We start from the raw sequence: 12,737 nt of genomic DNA on the forward strand, positions 1-12,737 counted from the left end.
GCATTCCCTACTCTTCTCTTCAGTATCATTTAAAGTCTGTGTCTGTTAAGAGCCTAAGTACCTATACTGTACAAAGACTGGATAGACAAAACTCTCTGAAGTTTATAAAAGAAAATAGTGCTGGTTTAGGGTATATATTTTTTTGTAGATCTTTTTGTGTATATGAAACAGATTTAAATTGTCCTAGACCTATTCTTCCAGTAGACTTTAACTGTTGCTTCTTTTAAGTGAGTAATGACTCTTTAGGTTCCTTCTAAGCATTCCTAGCCCAACATATCCTATCAGAACAAATTAAGAAAATTGAGACTGTTCTCTCCAGTTTGAACTCTTAAAGCTGCAGTTGAAAAACAACAGATACCCCTCGAAAGATAAGCAAATAGATCAGAACTTTGCATGAGCGTAATTTATCTCATAACATTTGTAAATCACCACCATTTTTTAAAAAGTTTTATTTATTTATTTGAGAGAGCACATGCACGAGCAGGGGGAAAGGGAAGGGAGCCTGATGGGGAGGACTCGATCCCAGAACCCTGGGATCATGACCTAAGCCAAAAGCAGACTCTTAACTGACTGAGCCACTCAGGCACCCCAGATCACCACCATTATTAAAAAATGGATGTATATAGAGTGCTATATTGGTTTCTGGAGATGTAAAGACTGATAAAACACAGCTCTTGCCTTTAAGGAGTTCTTAATCTAATAAAAGAAATACACACGAGCAAATAATTGCAACAAAATATGCTAGGTGCAATAATAATTTCCACATAAGACCCAAAGTGGTGAAGATGATAGAAAAATCTAATTTTGTCAAAGTGAGGGAATCCGAGAAAGCTCTATGCATGATATGATTCCTAAATATTGAGTGTTAAAGTATTAGTGGATGTTTATTATAGCATGTGTATGTGTGTAGAAAATCGTAATTTCTGGCAAAAGAAATGCATGCATGAAAAAAATCATGAAGTGCTCAGGAGACAACTAATAGTTTCATATTAGAGCCTAAAGGGAAAGGGTGTAGTAACAATACATAAGGCTATAGAGATGTGGCCAAAAAGAACTTTCTATCCCTTAATTAGGACCTGTAGGTATTGAGCGTCTTTGCTAAAGGTTGTAACACAGTGATAAATTCTTTGGAGAACGGACCTGATGTGTAGGAGATTGAGACAGGGAGTAAGTTCATTTATTATAGTACCTTTATTATAGTAATCCAGGAAAGAGGTGGCTGTCTCTTGAGTTATATAGAAACTGGGAGAATTTTTTTTCCGGAGCCTAGAGATGGAGCTGGAGAGGGAAACCACAGGAACTTAATAGCTGGAAATGCTTTTTTGAATGCTCACACTATGGAAATAAAGATTATAGTTAAGTTCACTTTAATTTATACTTAGCTACCCTCTTTTTTTAAAAAGACAACTTTTAATTCGGGGATGTGTTAGATTTACATCAAAGTTGTAAAGAGAATACGAAGAGTTCCTCTCAGTGTTCTCTAATGCTGACATCTCACAGAACCATGGTGTATTTGTCAAAACTAGGAAATCAACACTAGTACCATACCATTAGCCAAACTAAGGTACTTCATACTGATTTCAGCGGTTTTCTACCAGTGTTCCTGTTTTGTTTTTAGTTTTTTGGTTATTCTCCCACAAACAACATTTGTTTCCTTCAAGGGCAATAGGAGGAGTAGTAATAGCAGTTACTTCAAAGGCCATATAGGATAGTTAGCAATTTCCTTAACCTCTCCTAGGTGCCAGTAGCACCTCCCCAGTTTTAACAACCCAAAATGTCTTCGACATTGCCAAATTCCTTGAGGGACAAAATCACCCTCAGTTGAGAACCACTGCTTTAAGCAGAAAAATTGGTGGAACTCTATAATGAGAATACCTCTTTATATCAGTGTTGCTACGGTGTTTCCTACAGAACATTAGTTCTGGGGATGCTGATACGTGATTTAAAACAAGTGGGTCTATGGAATAAATAATTTGGGGAAGTAGTGGAAGTTTTATTTCTTCTTCCTCTTTGTTCCTTTTTTATCCCTTTCTTCCTCCTCCTCTTTTCCTACTTCCCCAACTTTCACTATCCCCATTCTTCCTTTCTTTCTTATCTTTTGTCTCCTCTCCCCACCGATCTTCCTTTCCCTTCTGGCAACAACCCCTGCTTCATTGCAGGGTTTCTTAGAGCCTTTAACTTACCAGTGTCATTGTTAATTTCCAAGAGAAGACTACAGTATGTGGCATTTCACATGAACTGGTCTCACTGTACATTGTTTTTTAAATATTTATTTTTAAGATTTTATTTATTTGAAAGAGTGTATGTGCAGTGGGGAGGAGTAGAGGGAGAGGGAGAAGCAGGCTCTTCCCTGAGCAGGGAGCCTGATTATGGGGCTGGATCCCAAGACCCCAAGATCATGATCCTAGCCAAAGGCAGGAGCTTACCCGACTTAGCCACCCAGGTGCCCTATACATTGATTGTTTTTAAATGGGAACTATACTTCATGTAGGTTTGCTGTCTAGTCACCCATTCTTTGGAAATTAGTAGATTGAACTGGGGGCTAATTGTTAGGTATAAATATAGATAAATATGTATCTCTGAATAAAGAACTACCCCTTGTTAATGGTTAAGGAGATAGATGAATTACCTATAACATTTTGGAAGGCAGTAGTTTTTGCATGTCTGTTGAAAAATGCACCGGGGGCACCTGAGTGGTTCAGTCAGTTGAGTGTCTGACTCTTGATTTCAGCTCTGGTCATAATCTCTGGGTCATGAGATGGAGCCCTGCTTTGGGCTCCATGCTCAGTGGGGAGTCTGCTTGAGATTCTCTCTCTCCCTGTCCCATTGTGCCCCCCCCCCACATACATTCGTTCTCTCTAAATAAATAAATAAAATCTTAAAATAAAAATGCACCAAAATATTTTAAATTCAGTTCAAATAAATACCCTATATTAAAACAACTAGCAGTTATCAAATTTTTTATTTTTCACATTGACAGTTATGGTTATAAGTTGAATTATTTTTGCTGAATATGGTGGAGTAGCTATTGGCAAATGCTTTTCAGCAAGATAACCCACAGTTAAGTATAGATATGAGGGGACTGCACTGTGGGGGCATGGATGGCCATCCCATCTCAGGGAGAATGATTTGGTATGCCAGTTTCTAGCAGATATTCTAGAGCTGTGGATTCTTGGTCATCTTGCTCACATTTTATTTTCCTTTTTAAGTTATATTATATTTGGGCAAAATATATAAGTCTGTATTGTCTAATCAGTTTTAAGTTTGTGATGTGTTACAAAGTATGGGAAGATTAAAAAGTATGTTTTAGAAATTAAAAGATGGTCAGTTAAGTGAAATAGAATTAGTATTAGAATGTTAGTTCCTATATGTTCCTAGTAAACATTGAACTAGAAGATTAAAATAGTGAACTTCCCCTGTTTTATTTATTTTTCTCTTCCTTAAAAGATAGGCAGCTTTACAAAATAAGAGAAAAGGGGATCCCTGGGTGGCGCAGCGGTTTGGCGCCTGCCTTTGGCCCAGGGCGCGATTCTGGAGACCCGGGATCGAATCCCACATCGGGCTCCCGGTGCATGGAGCCTGCTTCTCCCTCTGCCTGTGTCTCTGCCTCTCTCTCTCTCTCTCTCTCTCTCTCAAAAAAAAAAAAAAAAAAAAAAGAATTCTGAGGAAATTTAATACCTATAGTGATACCTTGAATATTTACCTTAGTGGTTAACTGTAGCTGTCTAGGGACAAAGATTTTTGGGATGTATTGGCCTGCATAAAATGGGCTGATTGACTTGAGTCCTTTCCTGTTAGGCAGATGGCTTGGTGAATGACCAAAAGCAGATGCAAATTTGTCATCACAAGAGGGACATTCATGCAACAGATGGAAGTCCTTTTTCTAATAGACTCTAAATATTCAACCTTTTTTTGATAATACCAGACTTAACTAAATAGACTGTTATATAAATTAAAAGTATTTTAGGCACCTTAAAAGGTAAAGAGTATATATGTAGTATATATTTTTTCAAATCCTGATTTTTTTTTTCCTTTAAGTTTAGAAAGTCATTTTACATAGAATGACTAGAAAATTATGCTTTTAAGCAGGATGGGAAAAGGGAATAGAACAGTGTCAAGTAGAGGATCAAGAGATAGTGAAATATATATTATAGAGAACTTACTTCCTGTGTCTGTTTTCTCTACTGAGGAGAATTATTTTCAAGTTGCAAAGTGTAGGAAAAGCATTACTACGTAGGGATTGAAGCACGAGATAGGTGAGATAATTATAAAACAGCTAGACACTTTATTTTTTTTTTCAGCTAGACACTTTAAATGAATATAAGCTTTTAGACTTATATAAATTGTATCTTGTTATACTGAAAGGTTAACAGGATTGGTATCCACTATCAGTGTCTTTTGACAAATAGGGGAGACACCAAAATATTAGGGATTGGCAATGACCAATTTGTAAAGGAAAGAAAAAGGTGATTTCTACAGAGTAGACTGTTAAACTTGATCCCAGTCATCAGCTCCGACTAGGATAAATTATTAATCAGATAATTAGCATTTATAAGAAAGAAGCGATTAACAGGACTTTAGTAAGAAGTCGTTAGTCAATTCCATCTCTCTCTCTTTTTCTTTCTTAAAAAAGAAAACACCAATTTTATTTATTTATACCTTTCTTCAGTTCCAGGAACAACTTAGGTGATTTACATAAATATACTACAAGATGAATTATAACAAAAGGAGTAGAAAACAGCTTACAGAATATAAATTGGGTTTATATTCTGGGTCTTTTACTAAACAATTTACATGTTATTTCATTTTATCCTGAGCAGACTGCAAACAACCACTCACCTACTACCTATTCCTTAACCACTTGGGGGACGGTATTTTACATGGTCCATTTGGGAGCAGATGTGAAAATACTATGGAGTAGTGGTTCCCAAACATTTTGGTATTAGAACCCCTTTTATTTTACATTCTTAAAAATTACTGAGTACCACAAAGAGCTTTTGTTTAAATTATGTAGGTTATTATCTATTGATAATCACTATATTAAAAATTAAAACTTCAGAGAATTTTGAAGCAAGAATACATAAGCACATATTGCAGTAGCTGTTGGAGGAATGACATCAACAGCACTTTGTCTAGTTTCTGGAAAATTCCTCTGGATTCTCATGAGAGTATAAAGGGAAAATAGCTTTTTAGTGTTATTATGAAAATTGTTTGACCTTGCTGATCCCCTTGAATGGCTCTCAGGGACCTCCAGACCACACTTTTGAGAATCACCATTCTTAGAGAAAGGATTCAGCTAACCTAGAGAGACCAGGCTGTGCTGTCTTCCATTTATCTGCACATATAAAATTGGAGCCAAAGCAGCATTCATTCCAAAGTTTATTGGTTGGTGGACTGGCCAAGGTCTTACACTCTATTTCAAGCAAAGGCAGAGAGGTACCAAATGGTCATTGTAAGCAGTCTACATAGAGTAGATTTATGTCATCAGTAAAAAAAAATATTTCTGACATTTCTTAGCTCTTTAGTACACTCACTCATACAGATCAGAATAGCTTAAAAGCAAAGCCCTTATAGTAGCTGCTTCTGGAAGGTAGACCCCTGCTTAGGGTCTTTCCAGTCAACCACTTCTGGAGCGTGTGAGCAGTAGTACAGAGGGGTGTTTCCAATTAGAAATGAGTGTCATAATGTCCATGCTCAAGTATTTTAAGTAAAAACAGTTGGAGAGCTGGTAAGATGTATGTCAGAAACAAAAGTATGTGAATCAAGACTACTTTTTTTTTTTTTTTTTAAAGAATGAGATTTAACAAATAAGGACAAAGCCCTATGCATAGTTTTAATGAACCAGGTAAATGTGTTGCTGGAGAAAATCATCTGATGACTATTTATACAAAAAAGATCCAGAGGTTTTAGTTCACTTCAGCCTTGCAAATCAGTTTTTAAGAGCAGTTGCTAAGAACCTGAAGATAAGCCTTTAGCCAAGTTAATAGAAATATAAGTGTTCAAATAAAGGAGGTAATTGTTAGATTCTCTGAGCTAGACAGACTTCTCCCTGTGTAGCAATCACTAGTCATAAATGCCTTCATACTTTTGGATAAGGCTACACATCTGCCAGCACTAGGCATCCATTCTGAGAGTTATTAAAACCAGGCCACTGGGGAGCTAGCTCATACTATATACCATACTGTCATGCCTCAGTTTCTTTCATTGGTAGGTGGATTTTAGATACTAAAGTGACTTCAGATTTCTGTGAATTTTAGATACTATTGTGACTTTAGATTTCTTCTGGTCCTCATGATATGCAGCTTTGCCTTTAGAACCATGGTAATTTTTTCACTCTGTACTCTTAAGTTTGCCAACCTTTATGCTTGGATACTTGTGTTCCCTTGTTACATGCTGCATTGTCCATTGCACTCACCCAGGTCAGTTCACCTCTTAGGTCTGGTTAATCTCACCAATACCACCATATGTGATCTACTCCTGATTAACAGCTCCACTTTTTATGAACTGTTGATGCAACACTTGGAATAATGCTTGATTCTGGATGCCACATTTTAAAAGAATTAAGTAGAGATCATCTAGATGAAGGTAACTAAACTGAGGAGCTTACAAACCAAGTGTTGCTTTACAGTGTGATCCAACCTATTCTCGCTTCCTTTCCTGCCATTGTCTCTTCAGCTACTCTGTGTTCCACTCACATTATATCACCCACAGTCTCTCAACTGTGGCATCTTCTGTCAAATTGTCATTCTCTGCTCAGAGTCCCCTGTCTCTGTGATGAATTCCTACTTCAAGACCCAATTCAAATGGTGTCTCCTCCCTAGTTATTTCCCTTGACTTTCCTAGGTATTCTTACCTCTGGGTTATCATAGAACTTTATACATGCCTAGATTATGTACTTAATGAAATTATAATCTAATCCAGGGTCTTTTCTGTAAAAGACCATATGGTAAATATTTTAGGCTTTGTCGGTTTCTCTCTGTCATAGTTACTCAACTTTGTTGCTTTAGTACAAACGTAAACATAAATGAATGTGACTGTGTTTCAAGAAAACTTTATATGGAGACTAAAATTTAAATTTCTTGTAATTGTCATGTGCTGTTCTTCTTTTGACTTTTGCCCTTCCATGATTTCAAAATATAAAAACCATTCTTAGTTCATGAGCTGTACAAATCAGGCAGCAGGCTGTATTTGGCTCATTAGCCGTGGTTTGCTGACTCTTGATGTATCTAACCCATATGTTTATTCTTTCAGTCACTCTTGCATTCATTTATTTATGAAATATCTGCTGGCTTTTCTTCTAGGTACTGTGAATGCAGTGGTGAGAAAGACATATAAGGCAGAATATTCTGCATTCTATTGAACTTGCTGAGTTCAGAGACTTTCTAGTCCATCTCTGTCCCATAAGAATACTACATTTCTTGGTACACTTTGAGATGAAGTAGTGAATGATTGAGCCAAGGAGTAAGCTATTAAATTTTGCTAATCATTTCTCCTGTGAGTGTGATGATGGTATCAAGTGAGTGTGAGAGAGAAATGCTATCTAAAGACTGATAAATTTTAACAGATTATTTTGGAAAGACCTTGGTTGAATCTAGGTGTGAGGGTAAAGTATACATTCGTCTGTTTTGTTGATGATGACACTGTTAAAGTGATATGCTTTGAGATATATTACCATTCTGTAGTGAATTTTCTACATAGTTTTTGGTATGAATGTTTTAATTAACATTTAACTTTTATAATACCGTCTTCGGGTACATGGTAAGAAGCTTTTAACTAAAAGGAAATTTTCTCTCATTTGAATGTACCTGATGACATCTTTATATCCTACAAATGATGTATTTTAAGGATTAAAATCTTGAGTTGCCTTATGATAACATATTAAGTAATTCTTTTACTGATAGTGATTAACTAGCTTTTTTCTTAGCACTTTGCATTTACGTGGTTTTTTTCAAGATTATAGGATACAATCTTAAAATACTTGTTACCTCACATAATTTTAATCATGACAATGTGATACATGCTTATTTTCTCTTTGTAGGCGAGATAAACTTTGGATTTGCATGGAGTTTTGTGGAGGTGGTTCTTTACAGGATATTTATCATGGTAAGGCAAAAGTTATGTTTTATACAAATTAAGTAGAATTTCTTAAAATATAGTTATTTACTGTATTAAAGCATGAATGTTGCTTTGAGGAAGGTATGTTTTATCGTTATTAGATATCTAAAAGAATTTAAGATCTATACAAATGAAGAGCATTTGCTTTATAAGTTGCAAAATTATGTGCAGTTGAATTATTTGCTGATTTTAAAGAAGATATGTATAATTAGTTCAAAATTTCAAACTCAGATTTGTAAAAAAAAAAATATATATACATAAAGGCCTTGGTTGTGAACATTAAGCCAAAAGAATATCCAGTTAATACATGAGTACTATTAATACAAAGATAATTGATTTTACTCTCATATATTCAAGAATCATCAATTAAATTGTTTACTTTTTCAAATACTAGATTCTGGGAAATTAAATCTTTTTTAAATTGAGATTTTAGTGGAATATTTAAGAAAGATTTGTAAAGTACAATGACAGTGTTTGTCTTTTCTTTCTCTCCCTGTCTCATTCTGGTTCTTTTAATGGGTAATTGTCACAAACTGCAGAGTAGGTTTATTCTTTTACTGAAGCTGTGCTTTTTGATATAAAATAAAATAATGTCTTAAGTCATATGTCAATTTTATGAGAAATTATTTTGGAAAAAATTTTCATTTTTCTTGATATGGGATTTGGGCTCAGATTTTCCCATTAGGGCCCCTTATGTAATTTGGGGGGCTGATTGTAATAAAGCAGATGTTAAAAGACTCTTTGATTAGGAATTTTACTGTCTCCCATTTCACTTCAATTTACTGTATCTTCTTGGTGTAGATTTTCCTTACCATAATATTGACATAATAGTATTTTAAGGTACTACTAACTATAGTTGGAATGGCAGAATGGAAATGATAGATTTTCTGGAATTGTTTTCAAAGGCTTATTGAAGAAAATGGGTTTTTAATTGGTCTTTGTAAGATATATAAACTTTGAGTAGAAGAGGTAGGACATTCTAGGAGATGAAACAACAATACAGTGACATGAAGGTATGACATGTGAGATCACTCATACTGGTATGCAATCTATTCCCTATTGGGGAATAGGGTCAGATATGGGGAGCCTCGGAAAGCCAGATGGAAGAACATGAGAACATTTCTACTTTATGAGAAGGTATTTCTTTTCTGAGAATATTTTTTATTATATATGGTTGTTCTTTATATTTGAGAATTTTTTTATTAATGACATTTTGATTTCAGAGATTCAGTGAAAATTGAGAAATATTTGGCCTTATTTTGCATTGCAGAACATACACAGTATTTCTGGAAGCTTATGATTTCTGCATTCTAAATTCAAGAAGCTATTTCCCTTTTTTGGTCTTAATTTGGACTAATTTATCTACTGTTTTTTTTTTTCTCACTTATTTAATTTCCTTCATCCTGAAGCTGTTTCTGCTGGGTCTCTCAGTGTTTGACTCTCACTCTTCAATCGTAGTTTCAGTGGGGGGTAGAAGCAGATATGTTCTGGCAGCATTTTGAAGATACTAGACAACTGTCTTCTAGCTTCTGTAGTTGTTGGTATCTTTTGTCACTCCAACTGCATATTATTCTTCCTTTCTAATTGATTTTAAGACTTTTCTTCTTCTTAATTTTTTATGTTTTTAGTATCTAAACATGGATACTTTACACTTTTCTTGCTTAGGACTTAAAATCCTTACCTGAGAGGATTTAATTTATTCATCAAGCCTGAATCATTGTCAATTACTCTCTCTCTCTTTTTTTTTTAATTACTATCTCTTAAAATCTTTTCTACCCCAGTCTCTTTGATTTTTCCTTTTAGAATATCAATTAGGTTAGGTATACATTAGACCTTCTCCATGTCTCTTAAGTTCAGCTGCATATTTTGCACTTTGTAATCCTTCAGTAGAGCACTGAGGATACTCACAACCATCTTAGAGTTGGCTCACTGATGTTACAGCTGTGCTTAGTACATCCATTAGGATTTAATTTTGGTGACTATATTTTTCATCTCTAGAAAGTATTGGTTCGATTTCAAGTCTCCCTTCATTTTGTATTTGTGGCTCATTCTCTTGTAATTTTTCATTCCTTCATTTACATCTTTAGTTTTTCAAGCGTCCCTTTCTTTAGCGTTTCTTGGATTGTTAAGTAACATCAGATGTATATATGCTGGGTCTTAGGTGTCTGGTTCTGCTTTCTTCATTAAGAAGCAAGAAGACCAGTTTAGTTACAGAAATAGTTCTGTCCTGTTTCTTGTCATTCCATTTCAACCAAATGTTGGAAGTAACAAAGTAATATGAATTTGTTAATTTATACTGGTTAGCAACTGTATACACAACCCCAGTATCTGTCTGTATTCACTCTTGACTGCATCCTGATTTCCACCCGGTGACCTCCTTATGGCAATGTGTAATACTCCTGTTTGGCTACTCTGCAGAGCTCTCTACTTGCACAGCTGCATAAGACAAATACCTCCATTTCTTTCTGTGTTTCTCTTTCTCCTCTCTCTTTTATCGCGTTGTCATTCTGTGGGAGTAGTATAACTTGGGTTACTTCATCTAGTGAAAGAGGAGGTTTTTTTTCTCATTAAAGCTAATGCTTAATGGGAGTTTGCTTTTGTATAGGTGTATGCAAAGCATATTTTGATCTGTCATGCAAAATTTGCAGAGTCTGCTTTTTTTTCCTATTATTTCTGCTTTCTAAGGTATCATTAAGCCGATTTTTATATTTTGCTTTACTGCTCTTAATTCCATCACTCCATAGGATTTTTTAAAATTTAAATCTTCTTATAAGAGGGAATTGTATTAATTGTCTATTGCTGTATAACAAATGATCCCAAAATTTGGCAGCTTAAAACAGCAAATATTATGTCCCAGTTTCTGAAGGTCAGGGATTCAAGAATGGCTTAGTTGGGCATATCTAGCTCAAGTTCTTTCATGAAGTTGTAGTCTAGCTATTGGCTGGGAATGCAGTCATCTGCAGGCTTGATGAGGGCTGGAGAATTCACTTTCATGTTGATTCACTTAATATGGCTATTGGCAGAAAGCTTCAGGTCCTTGGTTGGCTGTTGGCAGGTCTTAGTTTTTTACTATGTGGATCTAGCTATAGGACAACTTGAGTGTCTTCACGATGTTGCAGCTGGCTTCCGCCAGAGTACGTGATCCCAAAGAGCAAGGAGGAAGCCACAAAGCCTTCAATGATGTAGTTGTAGAAGTTGTATTCTATCACTTCCACCGTATTTTGTTCTTTAGAAGCAAGTCCTTTCTGGCCAGACCATTCTCGGGAAGGGAATTAAATTCCAACACTTGAGGTGGAAACTACCAAAAAATTCATGGACATGTTTTAAACTACCACAGGAGAGTGTGTGTGTGTGTGTGTGTGTGTGTGTGTGTGTGTGTGTGCGTGCGCGCGCGCGCATGTGTTGGTGGGGGGGGAGGATCCATTTGAATTTATGTTTTTTCATGAGTTTCTTCTCTCCTTTTATTTATGTTTCTTTTTTTGAAGAACATTAGACCTTTTATTGTTCCAACATAATGCATTTTTTTCTTTTCTGTTGAACATTTTTCTTCTTTTAATATTGTTCTCTAACAGTTTTCTACATTCGATGTCATTTACGATGAATTGCTTTTCAGTTATTTAAAAATTTTAAATTCTTTTTTTTTTTTTTTAAGATTTTATTTATTCATGAGAGACCCACAGAGAGAGGGAGAAGCAGGCTCCATGCAGGGAGACCGATGTGGGACTCGATCTCGAGACTCTGGGATCACACCCTGAGCTGAAGGCAGATGCTCAACCACTGAGCCACCCAGGCGTCCCCAAAATTTTAAATTCTGAGATCATCTTCAATGAGAATTCCATATGCCTTTTGAGTGTGTGTCCTTCCACAGAGGGGTTTTTTTTTCCCCCCTATGATCCCAAGACCTCAGTTTATCTGATACATTTGAACCCTAAACCTGAGGGAAGAAGCCGCCTATGGTGATAGAATCTAGAAGACATTTTTCCCCTGTCCACATCCCAGGCCATGACACAAAATCCTTAGTTTTCTCCTTGTCCTTGTCTACCATTTAATATGAGGATGTGGCCCTTTGAAGGTTCTGGTTTTATGGGCATATTTTTTCTAACTTTTTGTCTACAGACCAATGAATGGCATTTTCCTTTATGCCCATGAAGTGGATAAAAATAAAGCCCCAGCTTACCAAGATGACTTTCCTCTTAGAGATAGCTAGAATATTTCACATTTTTATCCTTCTGATTTTCATTTTCCCTTTTGTTTTTGGCTCCTGGGGAAGTCTCTTATTGCTTAACTTAGGCATTTAAAAGATTATTTAAAATATTCTTTTCTGTCATTTCTAGGTGTTACTTTCAGGATTTTCAGATTGTTTGCCATATTGTGGAAACAGAAATCTAAAGGAGGCCCATCTTAGTGAGAGTGGGTTTACAAACCACAAGAACTAATTCTTATATGACTTATCTTCAGGCATTCATTCCAAGACTTGTTCTCAACAAAATCTAAGTGAATAGATTTCTGTTTTCCACAATTGTAAAATATCACAAATATTTGAAAGTAAACATTTTTACAAAGCACTTACTAACTAGCAAAAGATTCTATCATTGGAATTTAATTCGATTTTTAGAATAGCC

General features: G+C 35.5%; 1 protein-coding gene across 5 annotated transcripts in view; it reads left to right on the forward strand.

Annotated features, from left to right (window-relative positions):
- Positions 1–12,737, forward strand: part of MAP4K3 (mitogen-activated protein kinase kinase kinase kinase 3) — a 185,161-nt gene that overhangs the window by 96,815 nt on the left and 75,609 nt on the right. For all 5 annotated transcript variants that reach the window (XR_005987929.1, XM_041756085.1, XM_041756087.1 and 2 more), the window contains exon 4: positions 8,039–8,103. Coding sequence is in view for 4 of the 5 variants with exons in the window: in XM_041756085.1 (XP_041612019.1) it covers positions 8,039–8,103 (65 nt within the window). In the remaining variant the exon portion in view is untranslated. The remainder of the gene's footprint in view (positions 1–8,038; positions 8,104–12,737) is intronic.

Source organism: Vulpes lagopus, chromosome 5, assembly GCF_018345385.1.
Source record: "Vulpes lagopus strain Blue_001 chromosome 5, ASM1834538v1, whole genome shotgun sequence".
Taxonomy (NCBI): domain Eukaryota; kingdom Metazoa; phylum Chordata; class Mammalia; order Carnivora; family Canidae; genus Vulpes; species Vulpes lagopus.